The 20,662-nt window shown below is 41.1% G+C and overlaps 1 protein-coding gene across 1 annotated transcript in view; it reads right to left on the minus strand.

The window, feature by feature from the left end:
- LOC140122346 (ceruloplasmin-like) overlaps positions 1-15,782 on the minus strand; it is a 64,454-nt gene extending 48,672 nt beyond the window's left edge. The window contains exons 1-5 of the mRNA XM_072143101.1: positions 15,595-15,782; positions 15,050-15,294; positions 7,595-7,807; positions 2,705-2,869; positions 2,284-2,538 (exon numbers count right to left, since the gene is read on the minus strand). Coding sequence (XP_071999202.1) covers positions 2,284-2,538; positions 2,705-2,869; positions 7,595-7,807; positions 15,050-15,294; positions 15,595-15,749 — 1,033 coding nt within the window. The 5' untranslated portion in view covers positions 15,750-15,782. The remainder of the gene's footprint in view (positions 1-2,283; positions 2,539-2,704; positions 2,870-7,594; positions 7,808-15,049; positions 15,295-15,594) is intronic.
- Between the last annotated feature and the right edge of the window lie 4,880 nt (positions 15,783-20,662).

Consider the following 20,662-nt stretch of genomic DNA (forward strand, 5'->3'; position numbering starts at 1 on the left):
ATATAACCCCCTCACATGGCTTGTATCCTCTCCTGTATATAACCTCTCACATGACTTGTGTCCACTCATGTATGTAACCCCCTCACATGGCTTGTATCCTCTCCTGTATATAACCCCTCACATGGCTTGTGTCCTCTCCTGTATATAACCCCCTCACATTATTTGTGTCCTCTCCTGTATATAACCCCCGGACATGGCTTGTGTCCTCTCCTGTATATAACCCATCACGTGGATTGTGTCCCCTCCTGTATGTAACCCCCTCACATGGCTTGTATCCTCTCCTGTATATAACCCCCTCACGTGGCTTGTATCCACTCCTGTATATAACATTTGCCACAAAAAGTCTCAAAAAGAAGCCAAAATGTGCGCTTGCCAGGATAGGAAAAACTGAACATGTATCACAAGTAAAAAGACAGGATCATACATTAGGCGCAAAAAAGAGCTGCCAAATGTCTCAACAATTCACCAAAGATAAAAAACCTATGATACATGTCCCCCTGTTTGTGTATATGCACTGTATGTGTCACACTGTATACTCTATGGGCATGAGTTTATACTGTATGTGAATGACTGTATTTGTATATTTTACGTGTACGATTGTCTGTATACTGTGTTAACAGCACCCTCTTGTTAATTTATAACTTTCCAGGAGACATTACTGAGCAATTGTAAAAAAAAGGCCTAGTTCACACAGATGAAATTCTGTGTCTTGGGTAGGTAAGGTATGTGGTGGGTTGGGTCGCACTCATATGAGTTTTGTACCCCCGTGCTGAACCCCTCTGCGCTGCAGGGGTGGGATCTGGCTGGATCCCTTGAGCCAGTTGTTAAATTTACAGCGGACTCTGTTAACTAAAATTTAGCACTGAACACCACAAATGGTGGTGTAACTGAGGCTGTGTTCACACATTTCCAGCTTTGAAACACAATCCAGACGGAATGTGTGAACGCCGCCTGAGCCTTACTACCCTTTCAGGCACCTATTTATTTGTTTGGTATATACATTTTAGATAAACAATTATATGTGCAGTAAATTGGTGGGAGATTTTTTTTTTTGAGCGCTATATTTACTGCTGGTACTTCTCACAGTAATTGATCAAATTGCTGTTAGCCTCTTGGAGTTTGTTGCTTTTTACTGCATTTTTTTTTTTTTGAGTGGGGCGCAATTTTACTACCCTGACTAGGGCACAAAAATGCCTTAACCCGGCATTTGTGTCAACATTGCAAAGCCTGCTGCTCCTCAGTGCAGCAAGTGGACCTGCAAGCGGGAGTTCGGCGCTTAAATCCTCTAAAAGTAAAGCTACAGGAACTGCCGAGAGCCCGGTCATGTCACCGGACCTCTGGGAAGGGAGGAAGGAAGCTAAAAGAAGAATGGATCTGGAATGAGGGGGCACACTCCACCATGTAGGTGTGCTTGCTTAACAATCATTGATCCTAGTGGTAGATTTCCTTTAACCAGTGCCAGGTGGGAGATGGCATGAAATATTTACATGAGGCACCAGGTTCTTTTTAAGGTCCCATATATATTAGAATTGTTAAGAATCTACTAGTTTACGCCAATTACTGGTGGTAAAAAGGATCATCTTGGATTTTACTAAGTTTGATCCTTTGTTGTTCTAGGACAGTGGTGGTGAACCTATGGCACTGGTGCCAGAGGTGGCACTCAGAACCCTTTCTGTGGGCACTCAGGCCATCACCAGAGATTACTCCAGGTATCTTCCTGCAGTCCCAGACAGCCCAGGACTTGCTACCTGGGACCAATGGGGGAGTGGGAAGGTGTGGACAGATCTGGATTATCATTGTAGCTCCTGCTCCGGCCCTGGCAATTCTTCCTGTTTATGGGGCTCTGGAGGAAGCTACAACGATGATCCAAATTTCTTCTATTTTCTGCTTTATTGGTGTCCTCAGGGGGCTGATATCAATGAAAGCTGTGACAGAGAAGGGAGTGTAAATCACAACTGAAATTTCTGTGTTGGCACTTTGTGATAAATAAGTGGGTCTTGGTTGTAGTTTGGGCACTTGGTCTCTAAAAGGTTTGCCATCACTGTTCTAGGAGATAAGTTTCTATGAGCTTCTATAGATTATGATCACACCAGCATTGGGTGTTCTGCTAAGGGTTTCCATCCTATCACCATTGATAGCAACTATAATACTTCTTACAGTATATCCTTGCCATCAAGAGAACAGGGACCTCTGCAGAATCTGGACCCAATTCATTATAAATGAAAAGAGAACCAAACATTATTGTTTTTCAGTCTTTTATACCGTGTAATTGAAGTCATTTACCTTCATAGTGGTCATTAACTTGGCAGCTGAGGAGCCATTTCCCAGGATTGCAAGGTGTCATTGTGACTTGGATCATTGATGCTGAGAAAAGACTAACAGTATCTACACGAGAATACTGATATGTTACCACGTTGCCATGAAAGTGTGGTGTATGAATATCCTCCTCATTGCCTATACCAACCATATACCAGGTTACCTCTGTATTATCACACATGCACAGGCCTGGGAGCGTCCCGTACATGAATCCATTGATAGCTGTAATGCAGGGAAAAAATGTATTAGTGCTGCACTAAATAACCTGTGACTTCTGTATTTTGTGACAATCTTCCTATACATTCAGTAAATGCATCGATGTACATTGATACTTCCATATAACCAGTCTACAATCTCACATGTCCTTGTACGGTACTAATAAACTTACATGGCTTTTTATTGCTTTCCATAAAATCCTCATCTTCTTTATCCACAGAACCAGGATCGGAGCAGTAAGTATTGATATTATGATCCAGATACCAACTAAGATTTTCATCAATCAGAGAGAACAACAAGACAAATTCTTTTTTTTGCGTCGTCTTACTTAGGACACCTGAAGGAAAGAACAGTGACACTTTTCTAACATTTTTTTTTTTAGTTGACCTCATTTACATTTGAGACAAGACAGATCATATTGCAATAGAAGATAAGTCCTCTATAGAAAAGACCTCCTCACAGATTATTTAGACCTTATCTACACTGAGCATGCCATCCTTATTAAACCCTCCATAGACCTCAATGAGATGGCCATTGTTGCTTGTTTCATATGGAAGGCTGCAGTAAAGAGGCCATATTCACATAAACGTATGGAGGATGTATATACGGCCGATGTATATACGTCCCCCATACATACATCGCTATGGACTCACGGCGCCCAACACACCCTATAGAAAGATAGGACATGTCCTTTCTTTCTCCGGAATATGGCGCTGTGAGCTGTATATGCATATGGAGAGGGGCGGGGGTGAGCGACGCTCTCCCCCGGCACTGCCGTGTGCCCACCGTGCTACAGTGTGGCGGGCAACAGCAGTCTGCGTGTAGCCTAACACTGTATACTGTTACTAAAGCTCATAATCATGGACAGACAATAAAATCTAAAATCTTAGAAGTAATAATAGAAGATCAGAAAAAATGTGATGCTTGACACATTTGGTTTTAAACGTTAAAACGGAGATGAAGTTAATTTAAGCGCCAGAAATGAAAAGATATTAATTCAAGTCTTAGCTTTTCTATTACCAGAAGTAGATACAATGTATATGCTTTTTTGGCTGCCCCTTTATAGACACAAATAAAGCTTACAGATTTTTGGGAACAAACCACCACATCCAAAGAGATATTGTAAAAATATATTTATATACACAACCTTTAAGGGAAAAATGGGACCTGAAACCTGAAAGGGGAACCTAAGCAGAGTCCTATGGACCAATTTATTTACCTAAGATTTAAACATATTAAACTATATGTAATTATGTAAATACATTAGTCTATAGTGCTGTAGGAGGCACTGCTTAGGTTCCCCCTTAATGCCCAGGTCCATCGATATTACTGTGCACTGTCCATATATACAGGACAGGAGAAGTGTTAACACATGTTTATTATTGAACGGTCATCAATATACAAAATATAGGTTTAGTGGTCATACTAATTTTACAATTAATTTGATGAATATAGCAGTACTTATACTATCATCAATATTACCTAAACATGTAAATGTCAACAAAATGTATTAGGAGAGAAAAGTCTCCCCTTAGGGTACTTCCCCAGGTACTCCAGCTAATATGGCACTATAGATAAATAATAAGACGGAAAAGAAAAAGAAAAAAAAAGAAGGTAGAGAAAAAAGAGAAACGAACAGTAAAGGTAAAGTAAGAAAATAAATCTCATAATTGTGGCAAGAGGTACGATTAATGATCCATACTTACCCTTGCCTCCCAGTTTCCCCTAAACTTATTGTTTCTTATTAGGCCTTGTTCCCACATCTTTCATAATTGTAGCATTCTTTCAGATTTCCTATTATTGAACCTGGGTCAACATGGCTTAGAGATTTCCATTGTTTAGCAATCATGGCTCTTACCACTGCACATAGTCTACTGATTATCCATTTCTCTTCTCAGAAAACCCCTTCATGTAAATATCTAACAGGGCAATTACAGGGCACGGTGGAGTATGGATATTCCGCATTTTTGAGATGAGATCAAAAGTAAAATTCCATATATGTACCACTCGGTCACAGCTCCACCACATATGTAGGGTTGTTGCTGTGTCTGTGCACCCCCTCCAGCAGTATTCATTGGATTTTTGGGGAGTTAAAACCATCTATTTCGAATCTTGAACAGATTATCTATATGGTTTGTACATAGCAGATTTCTGTTTGAGTCACCTATTGCCTTCCTCCACTGTTCTTCTGAAATAGACAATCCCAATTCTTTCTCCCAACATGTATGGGAGCTTACTCCTATTATATCGATAGCTAAGGTCCCTATATGCTGCCGAAATGCCTCCTTTTGAACTGGAAGCCTTCATATATGTGATGAATCCTAGCCTATTACATACTGGATCCTCTGAGAGGTCTTTTACTAACTGCAATAGGGATCTTAATCGAGCGTATTTAAACCAGTCCACTGCCGGTAAGCTATATTCCCATTTCAGTTCGATGTAGGGGATATAACTTCCATTTTTCTTTAAGACCCTAAGGTTTTTGACTCCTGCTTGTATCCATACTGACAGATCAAGATTGTCTACTAGGTCTTGTATGGATATTAAGTCTATTTCGAGTAGGGAAAATCTTATTCTATCTTTAAAGAGTATACAGTATTTATTCCATATATGTAGCATTGCATGTGTTGTTTCTAAGATATCCCTGTCTATGGTTCCTAATCTTTTTTCCCCTTTAATTCCAGAAATAGGCCCAGCAACAGAGCCTTTAATGAGCAAATATTTGCTACTTCTAATTCTGTCGTCATCCACCTATCCTGTACTTCCCCTGCTGTCCACCATTTTCTAATAGGTTCCAGTAGTGCCGCCTCTTGATAGTGTGTTATGCTAGGAAATCCTGCTCCACCCAGACTTTTTGGGCAATAGAGCACCCTCCTTGCTATTCTTGATTTTTTATAAGCCGAGATCCATAGAGTTAGATATTTCTCTATTTCCTTGATACCTTGTTAGGGGAACGGGAATACATCTAAGGTTGTGCAGGATTAAAGGTAGGATATTTTGCTTTACATAGAAAATTCTGTCTAATAGAGATGTCACTATCGGTGAACCATTTCTGCACAGTAGTTTTACCCTGTCTAACAAAAGCTGACTATTGACTCTTTTTGTATGTTCTATAGTCGTTCCTATTTTTATGCCCAGGTATATAAAAGTTTCCTTTGACACAATATATTTAAATCTATCTGTAATTTCTTGCTCTAATCTGGGACTCCCATTAAGGCCCAGAATATGACTTTTATTCACATTTACTTTATAGTACGAAACTTTGGAAAACTCCGTAAGGGTAGTACCTAAAGCCTTAAGTGAGTCTTGTGGGTCAGAGCATGATATCACAATGTCATTGGCGTACAAGCTAATTTTATACTCTGATAGACTCGTTTTAATACCCTTATCTCATTATTATGCCATTATTATGCCGCATTCCAGCGGCTCAATAAACAGGTTAAAGAACAGGGGTGACAATGGGCACCCCTGTCTTGTACCATTGCTCATCTTAAATTTCTCACTAGTAAATCCCATACCAGAAACAAAGGCAGAGGGCCCACTATATATGCTCATGACCAGCAGAATGAAGGTTTCCGGTAGGCCAACCTTTACCATAACAGCCCCTGATCTATTTGCAATCTGCATTAGATTAATAATGCGTCTGATGGAGTCTCTCGTTTGCTTACATGGCATAAAGCCTACCTGATCGGGATGGATTATACATTCAATTACCGTTTTTAATCTTGACACTAAGACTGCTGAGAATATTTTTATATCTTAATTAAGGAGTGATATAGGGCGATAGTTTTCGCATAATGGGGCAGATTTACTTACCCGGTCCATTCGCGATACAGCGGCATGTTCTCTGTGGTGGATTCGGGTCCGACCGGGATTCATTAACGCAGTTCCTCCGACGTCCGACTGCTGCACTGAAAAGTATCGGAACGCGCTCAAGTTCACCGGCCTATTCCTAGAGAAGGTAAGTGCAAGCTCCGCAACACTTTTTTTGTTTTAAATGCGGCGGTTTTTCCGAATCCGTCAGGTTTTCGTTCGGCCACGCCCCCCGATTTCCGTTGCGTGCATGCCAGCGCCGATGTGCCACCATCCGATCGCGTGCGCCAAAATCCCGGGGCAATTAAGGGGAAATCGGCGCAAATCGGAAATATTCGGGTAACATGTAGGGAAAACGCGAAGCGGGCCCTTAGTAAATGACCCCCACTGTTTTGTCCTTTCCTTCTTTAGGGATTGTAATTATTGACACTTCTAGCATTTCTTTCAAACATATTCCTCCCTCCCTGAATTTGTTGAAAAGATTGGTCAGGGGACTAACAAGGATATCTGTGAATTCTGAATAATTAATTTATTATGCCGTCGGGGCCTGGGACTTTCATAACTTTCATAACTCTGGATACTTCTTCTTTACTAAACCTCAGCCTTCTCCTTATCTAGATTTGAAAGATGTAGCGTGTCAAGGTATTTATTGATACCACTCAAGTCCGTTTTCTGAGAGCCCTCCTCTTTTTCCAAGTTATACAGACTAGTATAGTAGTCTGCAAACACCGCAAGGATTTTTTGTGGGTCTCTTATCACCTCCCCTGCTTTGTTTTTAATCGCATCGATCCTATTGTCCCCTGATTTCTTTGCTCTACATTTGGTTAGTATCTTTGCTTTCTGTCCCAATGTATACCTATTAACATTAAGTTTATACAGCTCTTCCGTATACTCCCTCAGAAATGTGTTTTGCAATTGATTATGGGCTTTATTTAGGTTGTCTAATGTAGTGGCATCTTTGGTCTCTTTATGTATATACAATGTACAATGTATATGCTTGATATTTTACAATGCTATTACATTACAACTAAGATTTATAGTTGTAAATCTCTTAACCTTCGGGTTCATTGTCCTAGTCTGTCCCTGTGCTCCCCTGCCTCTTCACACTTCTCCTCTAAAAGTTTCATCCAATACAAATTTTTGGTTTCAAGTTTTTGATTTTCATTGGCAAAAACGCCTTTAACTTGCATTAATTATCTATGGAAAAAAATGACAATAATAAAACTGAAACATTTATGGCACAGCATACCTTCCTTGCAGATAATTAAGGCTCCAATAAGTCCACTACCAATATCTTTAGGAGCGTTCACATGTGAGTGATAAAGCCTGACCACACAGTCATTGTCCTCTGCAGATGGACCCTGGTCTGGGACAACTCTCCAATGGTAAATGTATGATCCACCAGGTGGTATCCCATCATCTTCCTTATCATTCCCTGAAGTATTATCAGGATATAAGGCTCCTGTAATTCAGATTAACAGAGATGTCATCATACAGGCTTGTAATAAATTTAAATTATAATGGAGAACATTATTTGTATGATTTAGAAATGTAAGGAAACAAAGGGGGAGATTTATGAGAAGTGTCTGAGAGCGGGACTGTTCTAGTTGCCCATTGCAACCAATCAGAGGTCAGCTTTCATTTTCTCACAGCTGTTTATAAAAATAAAGCTGAGCTCTGATTGGTGTCCATGAGCAACAAGAAAAGTTTTACAATTCTGATAAATGTTTCCCTTAAACACTGTATTGTGCCTTATTATTTAATGATTTGTTAATGCTTTGTTAGCATAATCATAAAATATCAGCTATAAATGCTGTGTAATTTTTGATGATTATCATTTCTGGACCTTGAGATACATTTATAAACAGAAGAAAAGCGTTTCTCCAGTACTCTAACAGATAATAGAGTAAAAATCCTCTTTATTAAAGCATAAAAGTCCATACTAACATGTAGCCCCTACAGCGACACATTTTAACTAAACATAGTCTTAATCATGGTATGGGGAGGGGTGGGTAGAAGTCCAGTATAAATACCAGTTAACTCCTTCCCTCTCTAAAGCACCATTAAAAAACATATACAGGCATCACATTCCCCTACTTAAGGGCACCCGACTTACAGACAACCCCTAGTTAAAGACGGACCCTTTTGCCCCCTATGACCTCTGGTGAAGCTCTCTGGATGTTACTATAGTCCCAGACTGCACTGATCAGATGTAAGGTGTCTGTAATGAAGCTTTATTGATAATCTTTGGTCCCATTTCAGCAAAATTTTGGGAAACTCCAATTGTCACTCGGGCAAAAAAAAGAAAAAATTGTCTAGCACTACAATGAAAAAATATACAGTTTCGACTTACATACAAATTCAACTTAAGAACAAACCTACGGACCCTATCATGTACGTAACCCGGGGACTGTCTGTATACAAAATTTCCCATATAATTCTTAAACAATAAACACTCTTGATTTAAATGGAAAAGAATCCTATGTTTGGATTACTATTTCTATTTATAATGTATCATACACATAATATAGACAATGATTCTGCATATGTACAAATCATGATCATTCTGACAAATAGATATATAGGAGTGCGCATATGCTGTTTGGCGTAGAATAAATGCTGTGCAGAAGCCTCTTGATGTATCGCGCTGAGAAAATGCAGCGGCGGGCCTATCATACATCTTCCATATACTAGAAAATATGTATATACCATAACAACTTAAAGGACACCTGTCATCAGGTCTCTGCCACTAGTCCTGTCACCTCTACCTGTTGAAGCAGCTCACAAGGATCCCATCACAGCCTTTATCTAGTTATTTCATACATTATTCATTGTAAAATCATCTATTCTTTATCATGTAAATGAGGCTGGTCACATGGTCAGAGGCAGTGATGTCACCCCTGTTACCCCTCCCCCTGCTCATGTCTGTGTGTGATGTATAGTGTGTGTGCTGCATCTGCTGACATGCTGCATCCTCCTAATATACAGGGGTGAGACACAGACATCAGCTACACATGAATCTGACATGTTCTGCTGTAACATGGCTGCCTGGAGCTGCTGTATCTCTCCCAAACACACACACATGCACACACAGGCTGTAGGGGGTGTGGCCACCAGCACCAGGAAGCACATCATTATACAGGCTGTCAGTCAAGCACTGGGGGTGTGGCTGTGCCTCCCACTCATGAATAGAGTGGACAGCTTGAATATGCTAATGCTTCATTGGACATTTCACAGGTCATTTGCATACAGCTTTAGGACCTCATTGCTTAGGTTTACAGGCATGTAGAGGGATAATGAAGGGATAGAGGCAATGCTCTCTAATGGCAGTTTATGAAAGTATATTTAGTTTAGGGGGGTTATTTTGCATGACGGGTTCTCTTTAATCATTCTTCTATGCTAGTCGGCTCACAAATGTGCTGCTCACAACAGAGGAAGTGGCCACAACTGCAGGTCATGTGTGAACAAAGGCATGTGACCAAGGACAAAAACTACTAACAAGATATGATATCCGCTAAACATAAAGAGGAGAAAGAATAGTTCACGATCTGTAAAGTGATCTTGCTTCCACTTTATTATAATAATGTTACACATACGGATCATAAGGACAGAAGGAAAACCTAAACATTAGAGTCACAGGTTAAACCTGAATGACATAATGGGGCTCATTTACTAAAGGTCGCACAGACTTTGCACCTTTTTCGGGATATTCACAGCTAGGACAAGTATTTAACAGGTGTCTGCCCTGGGATTGTGTCACACGCAATCGGTTTTTGGCACAGGTGCACTGGCTTCCATGCAACACAAATTGGGGGTCGTGCTGTGGGACGATCCGACTGATTTGGACTGAGCACGGGATTTAACTTTCAAATTGTGTCGCAAGACAATGCACTTACATGCACCACAAAAAAAAAGGTGAACTCAGTTGGACTTGAGCAGGGAAGCGACACATGCAGGATATCGGGCGCACCATCTTAGTGAAGCGCAGCACAGTGCGTTATCGTTGGACAATGCACTTTTGGTGAACTCCAGCGGCTGGGAATGTAAATGAGCCCCAATGACTGACATGAATGACAAAATAACACCTGAATGTCTTCAGTCCAGTCAAATTAAATCCTGTCTCAGGTTCAGTACTGCAGGTTAGCGTGTATCTAATACTAATACTTTCTATTAAGAATAAAACGTTTCATATCCCCCCCCCCATGGAGGTTTGAGTACCTTCTCGATACCTCTCCATTAAAAGCCTAACAGTGTACCTCCATGTTTAACTCTAAAATGTCTGGAAATACCTGAGTCACCGCTTCACCACACACATCAGACACGTGTCTTCCTATTCTCACCTTTAGTGAACAATATCTCAACACCAGTCATATGAATTTAAGAATTACCCATTAGTTAGGTGGTGTTCAGATTTTGTTCCTGGATGTTGTGTTGAGGGTTTCTGAAGATATGATCATGATATCCCCTTATAAAGTGTTGCACAACCACTGGTCCGTGGCCCAAGACCGGGCCATGGAGGACCTGGTTCCGGGCTGGGGACGACCTCTGTAAAAACAAAAAATATACTCGGCAGTCTTCTGTTCCTTTACTCAATTTCCACACTAATGCACTGCTCTATTGATGGAGAGAGAATAGAACCATGCATTAATGCAGAAGGGAAGTGAAGGAAGAGAAGACTGCTGCAGGGGAATGGGGAAGGTGAGTATTTTTTTGACAGAGTTTGGATGGGAAAGGGGACATTGGAAGGGTGGGGCAGCTAAAGGAAAGGGGACATTGGAGGAAGGCATGATGCAGATAAGGAGACATGCGAGGGGGCTTGCTACAAGAAAGGGGACAACATAAGTTGGGGGTCCTTCTTTAGGAAATAGGACAATATAAGCTAGGTACACGGGGAGTGATGGTGGGACACTCAAACATACATTTTTGGCTATAAAACTATGACACCAGATCGCATCCTCCCACCCACCAGTCCTTTTGAGAAAATTTATGTTTACAGCCAGTCCCTGGGCAAAAAATAGTTGTGGACCACTGCCCTTATAGGTAGGCAATATCAGGTAGCTCGGTTTTATTAGCTTCTTTGTATCATCCAAATCATGTGGTACCATACCATAAGGGGAAATGATCAGTATAAGGAGAAATTGTACAGACTATTTGGAGTTTGAGGGGGAACTTAAAGGGGTATTCTCGTCTGGGCATTCACATTCTGTTGCATTAATCTGCCATATATAAACATTTCTTAAATTAGATGTTATTAAAAAAAATGTTCCTGTGTGAAGATAATTTCTCATAAATGTACTCATATGGTTCCTTAGAAACAAGATTGTGTCCCTGGATACGGCCACCTCTGCTGTAGTCATTGCACAAAGAAACAAAAAATTTTTGTATATGAAATGTCTGGGAGTTACTGCATGTCCCACAGCCGTCCCGTGGTAATGATCGCTGAATCCTGGTGGTCCGGCAGGGCTCTATAGTGCATGTCTGGCCACTGCTGCCAAAATGTGATGTGGTCGTATCCGAGGAAGCCATCTCGTTTCTAAGGGACAACATGGCTACATTTATGAGAAATTATCTTCACACAGGAAAATTTTTTTAATAACATCCAATTAAAGAAATGTTTATATATGGTAGATTAATGAAACTGAATGTGAATGCCCAGATGAGAATAACCCTTTAATATGTTAAAGGAAAGATTTTGAACGTTGCTGAAAAATGCATCAAGGGAATTAATAGAACTGACCTACTAATAGATAAGAACAAGAAGGGTTTAATGTCAATTAAGAATGGGTTTAATGTCTACTATGTATAGCAACCAGTTATCTAAAATAAAAAAACATTATTAAACGCCATTTACCTCTCCTGAATCAGGATCCAGAAGTACACAAAATTATGTCAACAGAGGTTAGATTCATTTTTAAAAGGGTTCCCACACTTTGTACTAGATTTTCACCTTGTCTATTCTGTAGACAAGTCTATTCAGTAAGCTCTAGTTTTCCTTCTTATACTACTGGTAAACATTTCAACATAAAATCTTTTATAAATACCTGTGATATAATGTACTCTTTGCCAAAAGCAATTCAACACTAAGACTAATTAAGTCTATGTTTAGTGTAGTGGCTACATGTTTGTATGTACTATGGACTTATATATGCGTAAATATCTATTATCCATTGGAGTGCTGGAGAAACTCTTCTTCTGTTTGCATTTGCGGTACCTGATTCGGGGTGAGCTGAGCTTGTAGACTAGTTGAGTTAGATTATAGGGCAACAACTGTGAGATAAGCAACACAAAACATTAGTGGATTCCTGTGTGATGCAGCTTCACCCTGTTTCCCATGCCTCCTGCTTCTGATAAGTTTCTCCCTTTCAGCTCTTACAAGCAGAATGGAAAGGAGAAAAATGCAAGGCTGCATCAAAAATTAATCAAAAATCCTTCACTGATCCAGCCGAGCTATAGACAATCGTTTCTTTTTTATTATTAAATCGTAGCTTTATCAATAAAGACAATAAAACACCTCCAACACTTTTCAAACGACAAACTCATTCTTAATCATGGCGAGTTGTCATTTTAAATGGGTCGGCAGATTTTTATTGTCTCTATGGATAAAGGAACAATTTATTGATAAAAATAAACAATTGTCTACAACTCAGCTGGATCAGTGAAGGTTTTTTCTCCAGTGGTCTGTGCTTCTGTGGACATAATACCTGGTGCATGGTGATCAAAAATGTCTATATGTATCAAATATTAATACACTGGGGATTCTAAACACAGCACAGTAGGCTCAATCACGTGGCTGCTAATTCACAAGGAGCTATAAAGTAAACATTATATCTTTTCATATGTAATAACTGAACCACATACACTTGCTCGGTTAACCACAAAACAACCAGTGGATGTTCCAGAGGGTCCAGCATCTTACCCAGTACTGGACCCCAGAGGTCCAGCAGAAATGAAGCCAATTTGGAGACTACAAGAGTCTATTTCCTAGGGGTTGATGGAAGGCTGGTACCCAATATAATTTTATCTTGTATAGCAGAGGAATGCCAGTATGACAATGACCACATACATATCCCACTTGTTTGTTAAAGGGGTTCTCCCTTCCCCAGCAGAAACATGTTTTAGACTTCTACTTTAATGGAGAACTGAAATGCTACTGGTCCTTTAGTCAGTCCTGTGACTTTGTCACTGTGGAGGATACACAGTATACAAGATAACCGCTGTCCACATCACAAATCCTAACATTATCACTATGTTAGGCTGCAGTTGGTTGCTTGCAGTGCATGCAGTACGGCCAGTGTTGTGGTAAGACATCATCTCAGTAGGGCAATGTATGGTTATGGCAGTTACACACATCATTATTCTGGTAATAGAGCAGAACAGTCTGTTATATCATCACTGGGAGCAGAGTATAAGAGGCAGGATCTGTTACTAATAACTGATGGATTACGGGAGTTGTAGTATCCTGTGGAACCATTTGGGAGATAACTCTACCTTCTTTAGAGAGGCCATAAAATTTTGTGTATCATAGAGGCAAACTATTTAAGCTGCATTTTGTGATTAATGATATAGCGTTTTTGTTGTTTTCATTTTTTTATAGCATTATGGGTTTTTGTATCAGACATTCATAATACTTCTTTCATTAGCTTAAGGTTATATATTATATGTCCTGGTAGAATATGACATGGTAAAGCCCTGGCTCTCTGATTGCAGTCCAAAATAACATTACAGTATAATCCTATTATGTAAGCTGATTATTATAGTTACTAACCACTCATATGTATCAGATGAGCTAAATATGATATATTTAGCTAGATATGACATAGTAAGTGGAACTTAACATTGGGGTTAATACAAGTAGAATTGAGCTAAGAGGAGGAAATCTGAGGGAGGGGTATACCTGGAGGTGGTATAATGTGGTGTTTATGCTGCCACATCCACTGGACTCTAGGTAATTCAATATATGTATGGAGACTATGATTTGGTAAGTTCTGAACAAGGATATGAGCAGTATGTGAAATGTTTGTGATAAGGAGTATGGTTTAGATAAAACGGTCATGGCCACCTCAAACAATTTCAAAGCATGTTCATGTAAGGGGTGGAAACTGTTAGTGGTAAATATATTAATGAAGTTTGAGTTCTTACTAAAGTATTGCCATGGGTGGTATATATATATATATATATATATATATATGTATGTAACTGGTGATATGGGTCCCATTGATTGGCACCAGCAGATACCATATGTGATAAACACTTTACTCATCTACAAGATAACAAAGTGATTAAGTTATTTGGTTCCCCATTTTGTGCTCTGGAGCTTCTAATCATTCTACCGGGTATGAATCAAGGTATTTTCAAACTCATTGATATTGAGGAACTATTCTGCGGATGGAGACTTAGAGAAGGAATATACAATTGGAAATACAGCTCTATTCTCAGTGGAGTGGACAGGCTGGGTAACTGCAATCCTGCTTCTATTCACTCCATGAATACATTAGTTCATTAATTTGTAGACACTGAGCTAATATGCACAGAATTCTCTTTTATACAGCTGACCAAAATACAGCACATCTTGTTTTATTATAACATTCCTAAAAAAAATCTTACAAGCTTAAAAAGCTACATTCTGTAACATGAATTATAAAATTGTGTGTCTTACTACATTTTACTTTGGATAAACACTTCACAACATTGAAAAAAAAATCACCTTCATTTTTCTTGTTGTAATCTACTCCATGTGGATGGCAGCTGTAATTTCTGGAAGCAAAGTTGCGAACATGCACAATGTATGTGTCACCAACTTCAGCCCTCATGATAGGACCCATTAATCCCAGCCAGTCTGGTTTTTTTATTTCTACTGTGTACGTGTTATCTGTATATTGGACGTAGATGGCTTTCATATTGACGTTACCGATTCTATCGGGACCAGGTTGTAGATAAATCTTTGCCTGTCTGGATAGAAGGAAGATGAGAATTTATTAAAACATGATGGAAATAAAGAGGCAGTCCAACAGTTTTCATTCCAGGACCTTCATCAGGCCTGAAAATAAAAAGAAACGCAGGAGAGTGAGGGACATCTGTTTCTCTTGTGCCGAATAGTTATTCTGTACAAAATGTGCAATTCTCCAAAAAGGCAGTAATATAGTGTGGTTTGCCTATTACACAATATAGTGTTAGATAGCAAAAAATGACATTGGTTCGTGTTTATTATTTCCAATCTAAACACATAATAATCCTATATTATATACTTACTCATCCTCATCTATGGGTTTTCCAGAAATTATATTCATGCCTCCGGGGTTATAATTCCACTCCATTTCATGAATTCCTACGTAGAAGTCTCTGTCTTCCCCTACAACATCCCCAATGCAGCAGAGGCAGAGCAGACATGTTCCTAACAAATTCATTATCCCGGGATGATTCTGACAGGTCTATAGATTCCTTTATAAATGGCTTTGTACAATGCACCTTCTTTATGGAGCAGAAATCACAATGTCTCATTTGTTGACCTAAGGTAAATAAGGGACTCTGTCTTACCAAATGCCTGCAGGCAAAACTGTACTGTCAATTACTTAATTCTAATTAATATCTGGATGTGCCAGTAGATTTGCATAGAATTTTCCTTATGGCATTGAGCATTTCCATATAGTATATTTCAGGGACTACATGGACAACATCCACTCTGACAGAAGCCCCAATGTTAACCCAGAAATTCAAACACAAGACTATGTATCATAGTATTTTTTTCCCTTTGGTGTATTTTCAGCCATTTGGAAGGTCTTTGTTTCACCTTATGTATGATCATGTCTTTTTTTTCTAGTGATACATGTTCAGTTTTTCCTTTTCTAGCATGCACAAATTTTGGCTTCTTTTTGAGACTTTTTGTTGCAAATTTCTTAAATCCACATGGACACAAGCCACGTGAGGGGTTATATACAGGAGAGGTTACAAGCCATGTGAGGGGGTTATATACAGGAGAGGACACAAGCCATGTGATGGGTTATATACAGGAGAGGATACAAGCCATGTGAGGGGTTATATACAGGAGAGGATACAAGCCATGTGAGGGGTTATATATAGGAGAGGATACAAGCCATGTGAGGGGGTTATATACAGGAGAGGTTACAAGCCATGTGAGGGGGTTATATACAGGAGAGGACACAAGCCATGTGAGGGGGTATATACAGGAGAGGACACAAGCCACGTGAGGGGTTATATACAGGAGAGGTTACAAGCCATGTGAGGGGGTTATATACAGGAGAGGACACAAGCCATGTGAGGAGGTTATATACAGGAGAGGATACAAGCCATGTGAGGGGGTTATATACAGGAGAGGATACAAGCCATGTGAGGGGGTTATATACAGGAGAGGATACAAGCCATGTGAGGGGGTTATATACAGGATAGGATACAAGCCATGAGAGGGGTTATATACAGGAGAGGACACAAGCCATGTGAGCGGGTTATATACAGGAGAGGATACAAGCCATGTGCGGGGTTATATACAGGAGAGGACACAAGCCATGTGAGGGGGTCATATACAGGAGAGGACACAAGCCATGTGAGGCGGTTATATACAGGAGAGAATACAAGCAATATGAGGGGGTTATATACAGGAGAGGATACAAGCCATGTGAGGGGGTTTTATACAGGAGAGGACACAAGCCATGTGAGGAGGTTTTATACAGGAGAGGATACAAGCCATGTGAGGGGGTTATATACAGGAGGGGATACAAGCCATGTGATGGGTTATATACATGAGAGGATACAAGCCATGTGAGGGGTTATATACAGGAGAGGATACAAGCCATGTGAGGGGGTTATATACAGGAGAGGATACAAGCCATGTGAGGGGGTTATATACAGGATAGGATACAAGCCATGTGAGGGGGTTATATACAGGAGAGGATACAAGCCATGTCAGGGGGTTATAAACAGGAGAGGACACAAGCCATGTGAGCGGGTTATATACAGGAGAGGATACAAGCCATGCGAGGGGTTATATACAGAAGAGGACACGAGCCATGTGAGGGGGTTATATACAGAAGAGGATACAAGCCATGTGATGGGGTTATATACAGGAGAGGACACAAGCCATGTGAGGGGTTACATACAGGAGAGGATACAAGTCATGTGAGGGGTTATATACAGGAGAGGACACAAGCCATGTTAGGAGGTTATATACAGGAGGGGATAAAAGCCATGTGAGGGGTTATATACAGGAGAGGATACAAGCCCTGCGAGGGGGTTATATACAGGAGGGGATACAAGCCATGTGAGGGGGTTATATACAGGAGAGGACACAAGCCATGTGAGGGGGTTATATACAGGAGGGGATACAAGCTATGTGAGGTGTTATATACAGGAGAGGACACAAGCCATGTGAGGGGGTTATATACAGGAGAGGATACAAGCCATGTGAGGGGGTTATGTACAGGAGAGGACACAAGCCATGTGAGGGGGTTATATACAGGAGAGGATACAAGCCATGTGAGGGGGTTATATACAGGAGGGGATACAAGCCATGTGAGGGGGTTCTATATAGAAGAGGATACAAGCCATGTGAGGGGGTTATATACAGGAGAGGATACAAGCCATGTGAGCGGGTTATATACAGGAGAGGACACAAGCCATGTGAGGGAGTTATATACAGGAGAGGACACAAGCCATGTGAGGGGGTTATATACAGGTGAGGATACAAGCCATGTGAGGTGTTATATACAGGAGAGGACACAAGCCATGTGAGGGGTTATATAAAGGAGAGGACACAAGCCATGTGAAGGGGTTATATACAGGAGAGGACACAAGCCCTGTGAGGAGGTGGACACTACTTAAAATTTTTGGATTTGAGGCGGTCTCCTACATTTTTAAGCACTCTGGTCACTACTTGTAGCTCTTGTTTCCAAGTATAGAGAGAATAAAATGCCAGTCATCAAATCAATCAATCACTGAGCCTTCCCCCAGGAAATGCACAGGATCTGGAAGAATTCTCTGCCAGGCTGGACCCGTTTAGACCAGGTCTAGTGTCTGCCGGATGTACTGCTGGCGGGGGTTTCTGCCCCTTGTCGCAGTCCCCGTCACAGGTTTACCCTCAGCCGTCATGTCCGGCCATGCTTCAGCTCCCATCCACGGCGCCTCTCTTTACTTCTTAAAGAAATGGGGCGTTTCCCAGCTGCACCAGTTTGCACCTCCAGCCATATACTGCATGACCTTTTCACACCTGAGCAAAGGTTCTTAGCTTGCTAGTCCTGCTGTATGGTGTTTGTTTCTGTTCTCTACCTGTGGGTAATCCCGGCTTGTTCCTGATTTTGATCTGATCTGCGCTCCCTGAAATACGACCCTGGCTTGTTTCTCGAACCCGTGCTGCCTGCCACGACCCTCTGCCTGTCCCCGGATTCTGATTATTTGATGCCTGCCTGCCTTTACTACGGACTATTACTGAATACCCTTGTCTGACCCATTGGTACCATGTACCAGTGTTTCTGTGCACGCCGGGCCAGCTGCTATCCATGTAAAAGGGGTTAAAGGGTGAATACCGGAGAGGTCCAGGTATAAAGCACTTAGTGTGTGGCCCAAAGTCAAACCACTTAGGTAGCACAGTGGCTTCAAAACCCATTGCTTGTTACACTTTAGTAAGTACAGCGGGCTGGGGAGTTCATGAAAAATGTAGCTACTTTTCTGTGTATGGGACCCTATGGGGAAGGTAAGTTAATCAGGGAACCTTCTAAGCACCTTCTGTATAATTCTGCCATTATTCTCTTTTTAAAAGAGTGTCGCTTTTATGTTCTGCTTTTCATAGTTTCATAGTAGTTTGGATAGAAAAAGATGCAGGTCAATAAAGTCCAATCTATAAGTCATATGGTGTTAAACCCTACTCTGCTGATGCCAATTGGTCAAACTTAGGGAAATTTCCTTCCTGACCCCAATGAGCCATTCAGAATAACTGCCTGACACTCCTTTGTCCAACTTCTAACACTGGCTCCATCTGATTTGGCAAATGTTATTTCATTAAATTTATTGGTATTCAAATTGACATCAAGCTTCTCCTGTAAATAATTTATTAGGACCATAATCATCTAAACAATGGACAGAACACTACATATTATATAAGCAATTATTCTGTGTAATAATGTGTAAAGATTAGCGGGTTGTGGACCCACTGTGGTATTCAACTGGTTTGTCTTTAGGCTGCACATTATGGGCGTTATCCCCGGAAGTCTTTATTATTCACCCTTCCAACCCTATGCAGAGATCTGGACTTTGGTATGGAGAGATAACACGGCTAGTACCCATTATGGTGGTCCCAGTGTGAATAGCAGTGAGTACAGAGAGACCGATGTGTGACACCGAGAGATCAGGCAAACTGTCAGGATTCAGGGGTAATGGACCCACTGAACCATCTGCGGACGATGACGTTTTCACCAGAGCCCGCCGCAAAGTGTGTTGGACCTGCTGCAATGTGGCACCTGCAAGCAGGTACAAGCAACACTTTGCGGTTGCGGCCAAGGCAAGGTATCAGAGTCATGAGGCAGAATTGTAGTCTAGGACAAGCAGGGGGTCAAGACATAGTCCGGAACAGAACCAGGGAAACAACAGGAAATCTGAATACTAGCAAGGAGCATGCAGGAACAAGATTTCTCAATGGCACGAGGCAAACCGATCCAGCAGGAGACACTACACAATGGACAGAACACTACACATTATATAAGCAATTATTCTGTGCAATAATTTGTAAAGATTAGCGGGTTGTGGACCCACTGTGCTATTCAACTGGTTCACAGGCCAGTGGCAATTATCGGTGCGCTGGCCCTTTAAATATCAGAATGCCAACGTGTGCCCTAGGAGGTCGCTGGAGCGAGGAGACCGCCGGTGGAATGTGGACAGGTAATCAGGGCTGCTGCAAGCAAGAGGGGGCACAGGGAGGCATACAGGTGCGCCTGCGACACTGGATATGGGCCGCAGGAGCATCTGTGACACAAACTAATAGTCAGAACAGTCCAACAGCATATGCAGCAATCAAGTCAGAAGTCAGGGACATGCAGCAAACCATCAAAATCCAGGAAACAAGTCAGAGGTCAGGCCAGGCAGATATGGATCAGTGTCAGGTCAAGACAGGATCTGTAATGGAGTAGAATACTGATATATGGAGCAGAAATAGAGTCAGGAAATAAAGCTGTGGTCAAACTAAGGAAATCCAATACACAGAAGAACAGCACATCTTTGCAAGGATCAAAGAACCACAAAACTCAGTGAACTGTTGGGGGGGGGGGGGGGGATCAACAGGTTAGCTGTGCACACACTGGCCCTTTAATTATCATCA

Source organism: Engystomops pustulosus, chromosome 3 (genome assembly GCF_040894005.1).
Source record: "Engystomops pustulosus chromosome 3, aEngPut4.maternal, whole genome shotgun sequence".
Taxonomy (NCBI): domain Eukaryota; kingdom Metazoa; phylum Chordata; class Amphibia; order Anura; family Leptodactylidae; genus Engystomops; species Engystomops pustulosus.